This window comes from Heterodontus francisci, chromosome 27 (genome assembly GCF_036365525.1).
Source record: "Heterodontus francisci isolate sHetFra1 chromosome 27, sHetFra1.hap1, whole genome shotgun sequence".
Lineage (NCBI taxonomy): Eukaryota > Metazoa > Chordata > Chondrichthyes > Heterodontiformes > Heterodontidae > Heterodontus > Heterodontus francisci.
Genome location: NC_090397.1, coordinates 59,056,470 through 59,073,508, shown reverse-complemented (window position 1 = coordinate 59,073,508; position 17,039 = coordinate 59,056,470). Strand labels below are relative to the sequence as shown.

The following is a 17,039-nucleotide window of genomic DNA, read 5'->3' as shown; positions in this document are numbered from 1 at the left end:
AGTTTGATTGTCTTATATGCTTGGAGTGTATAGCAAATCTTATTTAAGTCTGTCATTTATTGGAGAAGCTATGACTATCTTGCCATCTCTGATAGCATCTGGTTTCTTGTAAAAGGACTTTTTTTGAATGAACTTACAAGAAGATTTCTTGACTTTCTTGTGTATAATCAATGTTTACCAAAGCATGTAATATCTTTTCAAAACATTCAATATAAAATTGGACCAGAGTTTGGAGATTAGAACTGTCGATGTCTCTTTCACTGCATAGATGGAAATAACCTCCAACAAGTGCAGAATTACTGCCTCCTTAGTCTTTCAAATCACTGAATCCACATTGTCTTAGTGATTTTCTAAAAATGTAACCATATCCAATCAGTTGACATTAACTATTGAGAAGCTATTTCACTTGTTCAGGGATGTTTTAGTGATAGAATTGACCTCTCAACTTGATCCACTTACAACAAGTTAACTGGTGCTTCTCATGAGTCTGTGTGATGTTGTGTGCATGTCAACATGACTGAAACTGAATTAACATTTCTGAATATTTCCATCACATCAAAGAAGTTTTGTCTCTAAGCAACCTCAAAGCAACCCAGAATTTCCCATGCAGGGTACGTGCAAATCATTCCTTTTTAAATTACCATGCATGCGCGGTCGTGCAAAAAAGTTTAAAGGGGCCACTCACTTAAATAAATTGTCCGTGCACCCCAACCCCCCAAAACAATTAGAAGGTACATTGCATCAAAATACCTGTTATAAGTGCAAATACTTATTTGTGAGGAACTTTTCCTGACCGAATTTCAGTTTATATTGCTCAGATTTTCAGTGAATGCTTTTATCTGGGGGAGTTCCAGTAGTCAGGTAGAGAGCTGACATAGGCTTTTTGCAGTTTGAAATTTGCTCAAAGGTATTTGTAATGCTTTCTTCATAAGAGATTGATTACGTTCCCTCATTTTCACATGGTATAATAGTCACTTTATGAACAGGCTTCTGATGCAAGGTTTATCTTGACTTCCATGTGTTGTAGCCTGTCGAAGCTGAGGAAATATTTTTCACGTAAGCTGGGGTTTTGTACATACATCAAATCACGGTAATTTGTCTATTGGGATATTTCTTTGTTCAAAGTTGCTGAAATGTTTTCTGGATTTTTAGAATGGATGCACTAATTTGGCTCATGTATCTCTTTATCCTGTCAAAATAAATATACTTCAACAAAGCATAGAGATGAGAAGAAATTTTTTCTCTCAGGGATGTGAGTCTTTAGAACTCTCTTCCCTAGAGAGCAGTGGAGGCAGGGTCATTGAATAGTTTTAAGGCAAAGGTAGATAAGTTCTTGACTAACAAGGGAGTCAAAGGGTATTGGGGGTAGGCGGGAAAGTGGAGTTGAGGCCACAATCAGATAAGTCATGATCTTATTGAATGGCATGGCAGAGCAGGCACGAAGGGGTCGAATGGCCTACTCCTCCTAATTCATATGTTCGCACATATGTTTGTAATGTCTTTTGCATTGTCTTCCTTCAGTTACTCTATACATATGTCCCCATTGCATATGGCGGGCACATTTGTATGAACACTTCCTGTCCACTGCAATGAATGGCATAACGACCATCGCGTGCATGTGCTATATGACCATTTTTAAGCAGCTGACTTTTTTAACACTAAATATTTATATAAATTTTTTCCAGTGACCTCAGTTTATTGGCATTAACTAAAATATTAATGAAAGAAAGATGTGCATTTATATAGCACCTTTCACGACTTCAGGATACCCTAAAGTGCTTTACTGCCAATTAAGTACTTGTGAAGCGTAGTCTTTGTTGTAAATGTAAACTTCAAGCGTTTATTGGGAAAGCCAACAAACACATTGTGATGGCCATGACTGATAGCAACTGAAAACAAAATTAGCAGGAGATGAGCGAGAGAACTGGTCGCCAAAGTTCTTGATTTTCATATATATTCTGCGGTAGTCACAAAGAAGTCTTTCAATGGTGCAGAATGCCATGGATTTACCTGCAAGCAAAACCAACTATCTGTTTCAAATGTTATGATTGAGGTGGGAGGAGTGCACTGTTAATTCAGCTCCACTTCTCCACAGGTCATAGCATATCAATAAATTTTCCCACCTGCCAGAAAATAGCCAATTGCATACTCTGTCCCCAGTATAAAGCAGACCAACCTTCTTTCATCAACAACAAAATTAACTATTTGTTTTAAAAACAAGTCTTAACCAGTAATGAGATCATTTTTGTTCTATATATGAAAAGCCCCCGATTTCCCGAGCTCTCATGCACACACACATACATTCAAAAAAAAACTGTTAACTGGGGAAAAGGGATTTTGGTTTACAGCTGTTTCATAGAAATAGAAGGAGTAATAAAATAATTTAGTTTGTCACGTTCTGGTAGGATGTTCCTCGTTTTGTTGAGGTGACCCAGAGTTGAGTAGTCGATGCCACTCGAAGTCTCTCCAGGCAAAGTTGATAAACAGTCTGTAATGGGTATGCATTCAAGGCAATTCAACAGCAGCAGGCTTCACGTAGGCCTTTCATCAGGGATGCAGCAACGTCTTCTTAGGTTGTATAGCAGCAGGATAGCAGTAGAAGATTTCTTCAGCTTTCAGGATTTCTTAAAACACAGGAGGCAACAGGAACCACACGATGCAGGGATTCTTCAGAGACAGGCTGCAATAGGAATCTTCCATCTCTGAAATACAGGATTTCTGCTGAAGAGATGCAGGATTCCTTTACAGAGAGAGGTAACAGTTTTTCTGGGTCTTCCTCTCTGATCTCCAGGCAGGTCAAAAAGCAAATTTCAAATGCCTGGTCTTTGTTCAACTCGCCTTTTTTTTTTAAGGGTCTAAAGTGAGAGCAACTTTCCTAAACAGGTCACATGTCCAGACACAGAGTCTTCCTTATTATTCAAAGTGTTGCTCTGAGGAGGTCAAACCTCTTGCCGGCTTCCTTGAAATTGCCTGCTTTCCTGTCGCTGTACAAGTTCAGCTTCCTTTTAAAACATACAAAAAATTTCAGCTATTTGCAGGTGTCCATGTCCACTTAAAAATCCTTTTTCAGTTTTTAAAACACACAGAATTCTAAGTTTTTTAACACAAAAATAAAAACCTTGTAACACAAAGAAGACTTCAATAAAACTTGTGAACGGGGTGACTGAAAAAGAAAACTATTTGTCACAAGAGGTTTGGACCACTCAGAATTTGCAATACTAATATCAATAGTTAGTTTATTTTCCAATGAAATACTACCCTCCAGTTGTTATTGCCCAAAATAAACGGAGCACCAAAGATGCAGTAACTGACAACTCTGAAGTTGACATCAATGCAAATGGTTCATGACTTTTGCTTCTTTGCCAATGGAAGTGACTGCCCACTTTAAACGTAAATATTTTTAAGCGGTGGGGACTGTAGTTGTCTTTTCAAAGTTCTATCTCCCATCAGTTCTTTTCTCATTAGTTTCCCTACCTCCTTTCACTCTTAGCTCCCATTTAGTTAATGTTAATGTTATGTTACCATTGTAAGGTGCAGTGCAGAATAAAATATTATTTTGACCTGATGATGCACTGCAACTAAGCAGTTCAGAAAAAAAATTAAAAATGAAGAAAAACTCTATGTCCTATGATCACTTTAAATGGTGACATTGCTTTAGGTGTTACTGCTTTTATTGCAGTGGAGACGGATGACTCTTTATGGAGAACCTTCCTTTGGGAGGTGAAATGGGGGATGAGGTAGAATATGAGAGTAAATTTAATGTCCCCTGTGGAAGGGTGGGTCTTGATGGGCCAAGTGGTCTTTTGGTGTTTCTCATATGCTTCTGTCATTATTTGTTTTCTCCCATACTTCGAATCCTCTGTTGGCATATGTGGTACAAGTTCACTTGTTCTCAATTTTTTTTTTCCAAGTTCTGCTTTTGCTGTGTATGTCTTATAATTGCATCCCAATGCAGTGGGCGTTTACTAGCATGTTGGAGCACCTGAGGAGCTCTATCACCTTTGATTTTGTTCATAAATATTGTCCCAGATTTTGCATTGAGCGTAATCGTGAAGCAAACAGTTATCACAGTGATTATGGAGAAAATTGGACAGCAACTTCCGGAGTTCGCGCACGCTCAGTTAAACACAGAAGTCGCTGCCTGAGTTAACCTGCTCCTCCACAGGCTGTGCACTTTGCTGTAAAGCCGTGAAGTTGCTGTACTTCACCATTAGTTCCCCACTTAACATGCCAGAAATGGCTAGGACTAGTGTGTTCAGATGTAAGTGAACTTTTACCAGCAGTGATCACTCATAAGTGCTGCTAAACAACCTCTCTGGCCCTAGAAATTTAATTTGACAAATATGAAGTCTGATTCCTTCAGAATTTAATTATTGTGTGAGAACTAAATTTTTTAAAATGTTCTTTCTATCTCGTTATTCTTCTTTCTCAATCAATCTTTATTTTCGTCTGTCTAGTTTCCTGTACATGATTTTGCAAGGAGTTAAATCTAATTTATATTTCCTAGTTTATACTTACTGGATAGGTCCTGTTTGTCTCAGTGAAGAGTCTTCAGTCTGTGGTTGGAGAGCCACTCTGTGCTTACCCTGCTCATGCATGCTGCAGATCCCCTGGAGAGGATGTGGTGCTGGAAATGTTCTCTAATACTGCAAACTGCCACTCGCAAGCCCACGAAAGGTCTCTGGGCAGCTGTTGGTGTGATGCCGACAAGCACCATTCCTTCACCACTAACTGCAAAATCCAGGCCAATATCATTCCCCTAAAGAAGATAATAAGCACCAAAAAAAAATTGAAAATAATTATTAGCTGAATTGCATGCTGCTTTTTACTTAATCAACTTCTTTTATTTTGACAGTGAAAGAGATAAACCTACAAGATATAAAGGAGGACCCAGAGTGTGATCCAGAGGAGAATAGCATACTTTTTATGGGAGTTTTGATAAAAGCCCTGGCAAAGCTGAAAAAGATTCCTGAGACGATCAAAGCCACTAAAGAACGTTTTAATCAAGAACTGGAACAGATTGTGAAACGATCCACAACCCAGGTCGCAGACCATGCTTATCAGCGAGGTGAAGTCTTGTCACTGGAGAATCAGCCTAGGTAATGGTGCTGCAGTTGAGAAGGGGGTAGGGACACAGAAGTTTTGGCAATTAACATTTGAAAATGGTGCATCATTACTGAAGTTGGAATCAATTAACCTATTAGAGCTGCAGCAATATTTCAGCAGCATTACTGAACTTTTGATTCCACATTTGCTTATTTTAAACTCTGCCCTTATTTTTAATAAGAACTTTTGGGGAAATTCTTATTTGTGTTTCTTTTTTTTTACCAAGTGACATGTTTGGAACACTGTGCCTTAATCTTTTGAACCTAAATGTGCATAAGTTGTGATTTATCAGAAAATTGCTTTTTCCAGCTGGCTCTTGAAGGAATGCCCCCTACATATCACAAGTATAACAGGAAAATGGCACTTCACATTTGTTTTGTGCTGGGACAACTTCTATCAACTGGACTAAATCTGGCCTTTCTAGGCAGCTCCAACACAAGACAAGCAGTTTGCTTGTGGTTCAGAAGGGTCGTCATTTTAATGTAGATAACTAAACTGTTACACAAGCATTTGAAAGAGTTGAGTCATGTGCCTTCTTAATCTCTTCTCCCTTAAAATCAGTTACAGTGTTTGTTTCTTTTCTTCACTGAAGGCTTAAACCTTGAGCCATCCTTGCGTTTCCTTTCTGTGGTCTAATTTAACAAAGGTCTTTTGAAGATAGGACTCCAAAGTTCCATGCAATATTGGAAATTTGGTGATAGAGAGATACAGCACTGAAACAGGCCCTTCGGCCCACCATTCTCCTACCACCTACCTACACTAGGGGCAATTTTACAATGGCCAATTTACCTATTAACCTGCAAGTCTTTGGCTGTGGAAGGAAACCGGAGCACCCGGTGGAAACCCACGCAGTCACAGGGAGAACTTGCAAACTCCGCACAGGCAGTACCCAGAACCGAACCTGGGTCACTGGAGCTGTGAGGCTGCGGTGCTAACCACTGCGCCACTGTGCCACCCAGTCTTGCCAGTGACTTGTTTGAAATAACATGCTCTGAACTCCTGTGGATAAGGAAAGGGGGAGAAAAAAGGTGACCGCTGCTGTTTCAGAAAGCTATCTAGTGATCAAAACAGACAGTGCTGGAAATGCTCAGCAGGTCTGGCAGCATCTGTGGAGAGAGAAACAGAGTTGATGTTTGAAGTCAAAAATGACCTTTCTTTAGATCAGAAGGAAGGTAGAAATGTGATGTGTTTTATGCCATTTAAAACTGGGGAGAGGATGAACAAAATAGAAAGTCTGATAGGGTAGAGGGTGGGAGAGATGAAATGGCAAAGATGTTATGGAACAAAAGACAAAGGGAGTGGTAATAGTTGCAGTGAAAGACAGAATAATGAACAGCTCTATCCAAAAGCAAGGACATGAGTAAAAAGTTTAAGACCGCATGGTTTATAAAAAAAACAATCAAAATGTGGGTCATGGTCTGAAATTGTTGAACTCCATGTGGAATCCAGAAGGCTGTAAAGTACCTAATATGAAGATAAGGTGCTGTTCCTCGAGCTTGCGTTGAACTTCACTGGAACACTGCGGCAGGATAAGGGCAGAAATGTGAGTATGAGAGAAAGGTGGTGAATTAAAATGACAAGCACCCAGAAGCTCTGGGTCATGCTTGCGGACTGTGCAGAGGTGTTCCACAAAGTGGTCACCCAATCTGCATTTGGTCTTCCCAGTGTAGAGGAGACTACATTGCGAGCAGCGAGTACAGTGTACTAGATTGAAAGAAGTACAAGTAAATTGCTGCTTCGCCTGGAAGGATTGTTTTCATGTTTTTGCTTTTAGACAGAGCTGTTCATTATTTTGCCATTAACACTCTCTGGACAAATGCTTTGTCTTTTACTACAATTATTACCACTCCCTTTGCCTTTTGTCCCATGACATCTTTGTCATTTAATCTCTCCTGCCCTCCACCCTATCACGCACCTTCTCTTTTGTTCTTCCTCCCTCCTCCCCTTCAACGTTCCTTCATTTCTGATGAAGAACCATATCCAGCTCGAAACATTAACTTTGTTTCTCTCTCCACGGATGCTGCCAGACCTGCTGAGTATTTTCAGCACTTTGTGTTTTTATTTCAGATTTCTAGAAGCCTCAGTATTTTGCTTTTATTTTAGCTATCTAGTGATACCTGCAAAAAATTGGTGGTGTCTTAGTTAGTGAGGAGGAAAGCCTGAGACTACAGGACGATATAGATGGGCGGAGCAATGGCAAATAGAGTTTAATCCTGAGAAGTGTGAGGTGATGCACTTTGGGAAGTTTAACAAGCCAAGGGAATATACAATGTATGATAGGACGCTAGGGAGTACAGAGGGTCAGAGGGACCTTGGGGTGCTTGTCCATAGATCACTGAAGGCAGCAGCACAGGTAGATAAGATGGTTAGGAAGGCATATGGGATACTTGCCTTTGTTTATAAGAGCAGGGAGGTTATGATGGAGCTGTATAAAATTCTAGTTGGGCCACAGCTGGAGTACTGTGTACAGTTCTGGTCACCACACTGTAGGAAGATGTGATTGCACTGGAGAAGATGCAGAGGAGATTCACCAGGATGTTGCCTGGACTGGAGCATTTCAGTTATGAATACAGACTGGATATGCTGGGGTTGTTTTCCTTGGAGCAGAGAAGGCTGAGGGGGGACCTGATTGAGGTTAACAAAATTATGAGGGGCATTGATAGGATAGATAGGAGGAAACTTTTTCTCTTAGTGGAGAGGGGGATAGATTTAAGATAAGGGGCAGGAGGTTTAGAGGCAAGTTGAGGAAGAATTTTTTCACCCAGAGGGTGGTTGGAATCTGGAACACACTGCCTGAAGGGGTGGTAGAGGCAGGAACATGCACAACATTCAAGAAGTTTAGATGAGCACTTGAAACGCCATAACATACAAGGCTACGGGCCAAGTGCGGGGAATTGGGATTAGTTAAGACGGGTGCTTGATGGTCGGCACAGGCGTGTTGGTCCGCAGGGCCTGTTTTTGTGCTGTAAAACTCTATGGTCTATGACTCTAAAAGCACATGTATGTGGACATGGTGGAAGGGTAGGATCAGCTTGGCTGCACTCTTAGTGCTGACCAATAGACGAAGAAGGGACGGTTGGGTGGGGTATTAGAGGGTTGTCAGCACCATTAGAATTGCACATTAGCTAAAGTCACTGCTTTTAAGAGAGGGGGGTTGAATGGTGAAAATTGGAATGAAAAATGGAGGAGTTTTTTTTTTGAAAAGAAGTCTGGTTTCCACTTACAGTTAATTGCCTTCAGGATGCATCGAGTGATTGATTGATTCTGTTCATTGGCAATGTTTTCATATTGACTGCATACATTCAGTTCAATAATAATCTCCAAAGCCAAATATCTGAAGATGCATGAGGTAGGAATTGCATTCAAATTGAGGCATTGTTCTTGCTTCATTAACAACTGTTGCTTATAGTCATTAGGTCAACCTCATGAGATCTTTATTGTTCTTTGTGTTCATTAGCTACTCATCATGTCTCTTCTATTTACTGCAGTTAGGGTAAGTTGACATGATCTGTGTACTTTCTTTATGGAAAGTGTACAGCATGTAGTATAATGAAGTGCTTTGACTTGTTTGTAGCTGTTGAAATATTTTCTGCATTTGCTGTGTGGAATCTATCTAGCTTCTTCAGAGTTAAGTGTTTACAATTTGGCTTCCATAATTTTTCTTGAAAAGCTAACTTAATTGCTCTGAAATGGTGATAAATTGAGGACTACATTGCTGCACGGAATGGCCATTTCTGTGCAAATTGTCTTGATAGATTTTTTTTTCCAAGAATCAATAAGATTACAATTTGCGAAGATGTAAGTGAACAGAAACTAATTCTTCCCAGTCTTCATAAAATAGTGATAGTAAAGAGAGAATGAAGAACTTCTTTGTCATGTTCTGTCAGCCTGTTGAGCATGGAAACTTAATGAGCTTTACAAGTGGAACTGACACTTCATATCTCGAGGCACCCTGGCAGCCTCTTGGGAGGTAGGTGGTTGTCAGGACTTGGGGAAATGCACCTGTTCAATTAATACACTCAAAGTGTGTGTGTGCTTATGTATATGGGTATGTATACATGCAAATATAAAAAAAAATCTACATGTAACAGGAAAGAAGCATTTTACAGCACAGGGTGATAATACTGTGTTGCAGCTATGAGGAAAGATTGGATAAGCAAGGGTTGTTTTCCTTCGAAAAGGGGAGGTTGAGGGGTGGCTGAATAGAGGTGTACAAAATTATGAGGGGCCTAGATAGAGTGGACAGTAAGGACCCGTTTCCCCGAGCGGAGAGGTCAATTACTGGGGGCACAGATTTAAGGTGATTGGTAGAAGGATTAGAGGGGACATGAGGAAAAACTTTTTCACCCAGAGGGTGTCTGGAATTCACTGCCAGGAATGGTGGTGGAGGCAGAAACCCTCAGTTCTTTTAAAAGGTACCTGGACATGCACTGAAGTGCTGTAACTGGCAAGGCTATGGACCAGGTGCTGGAAGGTGGGATTAGATTGGGTGGCTAGTTTTTTGGCCAGCATGGACACGACGGGCTGAATGGCCACCTCCTGTGCCGTAATTTTTCTATGGTTCTGTGGTTCTATAGTGTCATTACGTAATAGTTAAGAGGGACATTTCTGGGAATGAATATGTTTTTTTTTTAACAAGGAAATGGGTTCAAATGTTTCCATTGCAACTGCATCTCTTTTTCAAGAGGTTTATCTTTGAAGTACGAGGTCAACACCTCCACAGGTTTTATAAACTCTTTGTCCCCACAACACTTTGCTCTTCTGATGTGATGATGTTATACTTTTGAGATGAGGAATTTGCAGTATTCTGTCACTGGTGTCAAGATTATCCAAGTATAAAAGTTTGGAAGAAATTTTGCAATGTGGTATGGTATTTGAACAGGGTTTGTTTTAAGCACCAGCACGTAAGGAGCTATCAGATTAACACTTTTTCTGTTGGCTTACCATTGTATTTGGTTCTGTGGTAAATTAATTTGTCATTAGTGTGCTGCAGCTTGATCGGCAAATAAATTTAAAGGGTGGGATGATACTTATGGAGGCCGCATGACTGACTGAAGCAGAAATGATTAGCGATCTAAATTTTACTTTCAGATGTAGCTTGTGTGGTCATGTAAGGTAACCATTTCACGACATTAACACAGTTTGGCTATTGCCCGTCCAGCAGCAGCAGGTTTAAAGTAATTTAGTAATTTTTTACTGAGTGTAGAATTCAAACAGTCAGTTTTAACCCAGTATACAAATTGAAGATGAAAGTTTGACAGAAGTTATCTTTTGCTTTCCCATATTTTCAAAAAATAAATTCTGTTGCAGCTTTCAAAATGTACGCCACACAAATGCCAGGCAATGACCATCTCCAACAAGAGAGAATCTAACCATCTCCCCTTGACATTCAATGGCATTACCATCACTGAATCCCCCACTATCAACATCCTAGGGGCTACCATTGACCAGAAACTGAACTGGAGTAGCCATATGAATACCTTGGCTACAAGAGCAGATCAGAGACTAGGAATCCTGCGGCAAGTAACTCACCTCCTGACTCCCCAAAGCCTGTCCACCATCTACAAGGCACAAGTCAGGAGTGTGATGCAATGCTCTCCACTTTCCTGGATGGGTGCAGCTCCAACAACACTCAAGAAGCTCGACACCATCCAGGACAGCGTAGGCTGCTTGATTAGCACCCTATCCACAAACATTCACTCCCTCCACCACCGTGCACAGTGGCATCAGTGTCTACAAGATGCACTGCAGCAATGCTCCAAGGCTCCTTAAGACAGCACCTTCCAAACCTGTGACCTCTGCCACCTAGAAGGACAAGGGCAGCAGATGCATGGGAACACCACCACCTGCAAGTTACCCTCCAAGCTACACACCGTCCTAACTTGGAACTATATCGCCGTTCCTTCACTGTTGCTTGGTCAAAATTCTGGAACTCCCTTCCTAATCGCACTGTGGGTGAACCAACGTCACATGGACTGCAGTGGTTCAAGAAGGTGGCTCACCACAACCTTCTCAAGGGCAATTATGGATGGGCAATAAATGCTGTCTTGGCCAGTGATGCCCACGTCTCATGAATGAATAAAAGAATAGAATTCCCCATTGTCTAGATTTTATAACAGTTGTAGTGATTCTCACAATATGAATAGCATAAGCTAGAAAATACAGAAAAGGAAACTGGCCTATGGCCAGTTTTTGTTAGCAACCATGTTATTGTTTGGCAGACTGAGATTTGTATTTGATTTTCTTCCTAGGCTATTGCTGGAGCTTCTGGAGTTGCTGTTTGAAAAATTCTATGCTGTAGCTGCTGCCCATAAAATAGTTCTCGGCTATCTTCACCAAATGGTTGTGTCGCCTTCTGGTTTGAATGTGAGCGAGATCAAACTGTATGACATGGCGGAAGTGTGGGCGAGGATCCAGAGTGTGCTTCAGGTAAGCCAAGGCCCCTTATCAAATTGTAGCATCCCAGGAGTGTGATCAGTTACTTTACTTGGTCTGTTGCAATTCCAATATTGCTTTGTGCTTTCATTTGCTGGTTTCTATTAGCTTTCCTAGATTACAAAACTACTTGATTGGTTATAAAGAGCTTTGAGACGTCTGATGTTCGAGAAAAATGCTATACAAATGCAAGTTTTTTTTTTTTTACTTAACTTCTGGAGAGGTACAGCATGTTGAATTAATGTCAAATTTGAGGTATGTCTTGGGAGCCTGGGCTGCAAATTGTACAGAGTGAACGCAAAAGCCATTTGAAAACTGTCTCCTCCCATCCTCTTCATTTTTTTGAATCGCTACCTGCACCCCACCCCTCCACCCAATCTCATCTATGTTTCCAAACCTATAAAAAGTGATTAAGCAGATTTGTGTAACTCCATCATTTCAATAATTTCAATACTGACTTATTTTAAGGTCATTTAGTGGATGGTGCTTCTGCTGTAACTTTGGGATGAATATTTTACTCCTTTTATAATTGTCCAGCCAGACCTCCTTTTTAATAATAAATAACCTTGCATTTTGCCCACCCTTCGGTCAAAACACCTGCAGCACTGGAATGATGGGCAAACTGCAGACCATTGTCAAGTTCAGAAGAAAGAAAGCACTGATATGTGTTTGGGAAGCAGAAACAAATGACCTTTGGTAAATAACTTTATTGCAGTTGTTATGGCCAGGTGTGGAGGGGCTCCCCTCTTGTCATCCCTCTTATTTGACCACAACAGGGTTTATTACTTTATTTAAACAGTGATTGTGCTTTTCACCTCAGTGAGTGTTTTACATTTTTCCTTTAATGTGATCATGAAAGAAACAATCGGACAGGTTTTCTTGAGTTTTAACAAGAAAGAGGTAAGTTTATTATATTTAACAATCTAACCCCAATTTAAAAATACTAAAAAATACGCTACACATTCACGCACACATTCATACGAGAATCACACATACACACAAATAGATTACAAAGGGGAAAATAGATTTGCTGGTTGGATTAAAATCCAGAATAAGCGGAACTTAAATACACAGTCTGTGAAGTGCATGATCTGACAGTTCTCAGCAGAAGCTGTAATCTTGAGTCCTCGCTGATTTAAGTGCGCTTAGGGGTTTCCTCAAAGCAGAATTATATTTGGCTCTCTCTTCCCCTGGTCGCTAGCTATAGCAATCTCTAGGGTTGGCGACTCCCCCAGTTGCAGATGGTTTTCAAACTTGATGTTTTCTGGGGAGAGAGAGACAGAAAGGGAGGCCTGCATCCTTCTCTGCTGCTGCCCACTCAGTTACTGCTTGTCTCTTTGTCTGTGTAACAACTCCCAGTTTCTTCAGAGGTGGACAGCCGAATCAGGTTTTTCTGGAATCTTCCAATGAAATTCAAGGTTCCACATGCCCCAGGATGTCACTTTACATTTGGAGGGGGGTTTGCTCTTTCAAAGTCAGTATGCGAGGATTACCTTTACTGTCGTACTAATGAAGCCACTTTAGGTAATTCAATCACTTAGAACAAGCCATTGTCCTGGCTAGGCTTCCTGTTCGACTTTTTGTCTCCAGTTCAATCTCCTGGTATTTCAGATGTAAATTGCAGTGGCCATCTTGGCTGCTAGGATTTTTTTCCATTAAAAGTCTGATGTAAGTTGCCAACCGAAGAAATTAATGTTTCTCGTTTGGCATGTAATGTTCCCATGACACAGTACAGAAGTATTACTGAGATCATGTCAAATCACTCTCTTTGCTGGCTTCCCTTCCACTCTGCATGATGCTGCTTTCCAGGGCCATCTTGATCAAATGGCTATCGATGGTTTATCATTTGAACATTCATATAGATTAATAAATCAATTAAATATATCTTATATTTCCTCTGTTGTAGATTGAATGAGGTTTTACTTTACCGATACAGCAGCCAATATACACTAAAACTTTCACCACACATCGCAATATGGTAGAGAATGGAGACTGAGAAAAGTGCTGTGAAGGAAAGTTTTAATGCATTGGCAGAGGGGTTATATTTCTCTTGAACATCCTACTACCCATTTGGCACAGACAAGTCCATACTTAAACACACTACATAAGTTGACATTGTGCAGAGGGCTACCAATTCAAACACTTACAAGTTATTGGAATGTAAGTATTTAACTTGAGAAACTTGTGCTCCCTTGAACTTCTAAAAACCTCAATGTCCACTTACATAATTTACCTCTCCACGTAGAAGTGGAATCTCTTAACTCCTTCCTGTGCACCGCATGATGAAAAAGGCTGCCTCAGAAGTTCCCTGTCCTGTTCCAAAGGTACATTGGTGATGAGTGTGTGTGACCCTTCTTATTTTAGGGTTTGTGTATGTCAATAGCCCCTTTCTTGTCAAAAATGAATAATATTCAGCTTTCACAAAACCCTTAAATCCCCCCGTGAAGAATCAGACAACTGTCACAGATTTCTGAGTGACCTGTATTTCAAGGATCAGTTATGAACTGAAAAAATGCTTTTGTTGCATTGATGAATTGATAGGTGGAAAGACTTATTGATTCAGATGCTCCCTGGAGACTTTTTCTTCGACCCAGTATAACGAATGGCTTCTACAGACAAGACCTGATTTTCTGTGCCTGAAATGTTGCCTTGTATGCAGAGCAATCTGGGATTTTGTGTGCCCTGGGGGAATCATCAATATATACATGCGGAACAACATCATAGGACCCCCTCCAATTGACCGACTGTATGTCTCAGGGTACAAACTGTCAATCAGTTTATTGAGAAGTAAAATTCAATGCCTGCAAGAACAGACAGAGCAGCTTTCATTCGCTTATAATGCCTCATGGAACTCTCTCTCAAAACCGTAAAATTCCAGAAGTCTTTAACAATTCTTCACAGTAGTTAAACAACTGTTGTCTTGATAAAGAATAACGCATGGAGTGCTTCCTTTGCCTTCATCTATGCAGCAGTACAGGGATAGTAGAGTGCAAAAGTCTGTCCACCAGCCTTTTTAATATACCTATTTACTGTTTGACTGTTTGACAAGTGGTGAAAAGGGAAGATCAAAAATATATATTTTGCAAATAGACTAAGTGTCAATCAAAGATGGATAAAAGTGAATCAGGGTGGTCTCTCTTCGGCTATATATCAACTTTTGGACCAAGCGGAACTGAACATCTGAAAAACAAGACTTGCTGATTAACGGTTAGGCTTGTCGTCGTCTTGCAGCCCAGCAATTGATATGAAGTGTTTGTATCATGTATGTGGACATGATATGCCTCTGTACAGTGAGTTGCTATCAACCATGTGGTTTTGCAGGCTTTTATGTTTGTTCCAACCTTCTTTATGCAGAAACACAAGGACAGCAGAGAATCTGAGTGCAATAATCAATTTAAAGTGGTTGTAATTCGTGGCAAAACGACCTCATATATTGCCAACAATATGGAGAACTTTTAGACTTCAGTATTGCTGAAAATAGAGACATGTTGTCGAAGCTTTTTGTCTTGCACTCATCAGGCCAATCCTCAAGAATAACCAATGTGTGGGAAAACAACAGCTTATACTGCATGAGAAGAGAGTGCTGATTGGTTGGCAAGGGAACTCTGGTAGAGGCGTTGCCATGGAGATTGCACCAGTTTCTAGTGGCTGACAGTTAACTGCCGAGCTTCGTTTGAAATTTAAACCAGGCAGCTTGACTCTGGTCAAGGCATTGACATGAGGAATGAACCAGCGAATAGAGTCAGAGAGTTATACAGCACAGAAACAGGCCTTTCAGCCCATCGTGTCTGTGTCGGCTGTCACATATTTTGTTCAGCTGAAACAGGCGCAATGTTTGTACATATTCTTTCTGTCTGCCAAGAACAGGGCCCTGTGTATTAATATATGTAGCTTCCAGTACACGCAAATGTGCCACACTGCGCACCCTACTGACGATCTTAAATTGGTTGTCAGCGTAATTCTCAGCACACTGTGGATTGTTTAGCAAATATTGTCCAATCGCGGAATCACATCTAATGTTGGACACTGTGTTGTGAGTTTGCAAGCATGGGCTGGTTGGATACAGCCCATACCTTGCCCGTTGCGAACAGTAGAAGGAACATGTTCGATACGACCTGCCAGTCTTTGGGACGTGTGGCCTATATACCTAGCATCACATTGGCATTGAAATTCATATATCACATTACTCATTTGTGTGTTTTTGGCTTGACGGCAGCATCCTGTTAATGGTGAACACCATGCGTGTTGCTACTGCATAGTAGTAGCGTGAAACAGCTAGCTTCACCTGTTGTTCAAATTTTTTGGAAACATTACTCTTCCAGTGTAATTTGAGGTAGAGTGGGCATTTCTCTGGGCCGAAAAAGACGGCCTTAGGCCCATTCATAAGTTTGTGCGATAGATAGCGAGAAATGATCTGATCAGGGTAGCCACTGTCACGCAAGATGTCTTTGATTCGCCCTATTTCAGCATCAAGCTTGCATGGTGACCAAATGGCTTGGGCCCTATTCACAAGGTTGCGACAAGGTCAGTATTATAGTGCATGGAACTGTAAGAATCCCAACGCGTGTATTGACTAGTGAAGGTAGGTTTGCGGTAGACAGTGGGAGAGAACTACCTAACAGATTTTTGAACTAGTATATCTAGGAAAAGGAGCTCATTTGACTGCTCCATTTCAAAGACCATACAGGACTTGCATATAGATAGCAATGCCATGTCCATGTGCTCATTTAACATTTCTCGCCTATTCACCAATATACGTTAAGGAAACCATAGATATTTGCGCTGTAGCACTATATCATGGTGATCTGGACCCACCACCATTGCATGAATCCGTATTCATTGAACTTATGAACTCGGCAACTCGCGCAGTTGAGTTTAGTTTTAACGACACCATGTATGCCCAAATAGATGGTGTTGCCATGGGATCCCTCTAGGCCCAGCTCGCGTAAACATCTTTGTTGGGTTCCATGAGAAACGTGTCTTTGATGGAATGACACCTAACCTCCTACCTCTGGCATATTTCCGATATGTAGATGATACGTTTGCTATATTTGAATCAGTAGCTGCATGTAGTAATTTCCTTACACGTCTTAATGGACTCCGTCCTGCGCTCAAATTCACCTTTGAAATGGAGCAGTCAAATGAGCTTCCTTTCCTTGACGTACTAGTTGAGAAATCTATTAAGGAGTTGTCTACCACAAACCTATCTTCACTGGTTAATACACGCATTGGGATTCTTAAAGTTCCATGCGCTATAAGATTGACTTTATCGGCAACTTCGTAAATAGGGCCCAAGCCATTTGGTCACCATGCAAGCTTGATGCTGAAATAGGGCGAATCAAAGACATCCTGCTTGACAGTGGCTACCCTGATCAGATCATTTCTCTCAGTATATCGCGCAAACGTATGAATAGGCCTAAGGCCGTCATTTTCGGCCCTGAAAAGTCGACCTCAATTTACCCTGGAAGGGTAATGTATCCCAAAAATTTGAGCAACCA

General features: G+C 40.8%; 1 protein-coding gene across 4 annotated transcripts in view; it reads left to right on the top strand.

Annotated features, from left to right (window-relative positions):
* Positions 1 to 17,039, top strand: part of exoc4 (exocyst complex component 4) — a 606,100-nt gene that overhangs the window by 64,698 nt on the left and 524,363 nt on the right. For all 4 annotated transcript variants that reach the window (XM_068059446.1, XM_068059445.1, XM_068059447.1 and 1 more), the window contains exons 5-6: positions 4,856 to 5,099; positions 11,358 to 11,535. In XM_068059446.1, coding sequence (XP_067915547.1) covers positions 4,856 to 5,099; positions 11,358 to 11,535 — 422 coding nt within the window. The remainder of the gene's footprint in view (positions 1 to 4,855; positions 5,100 to 11,357; positions 11,536 to 17,039) is intronic.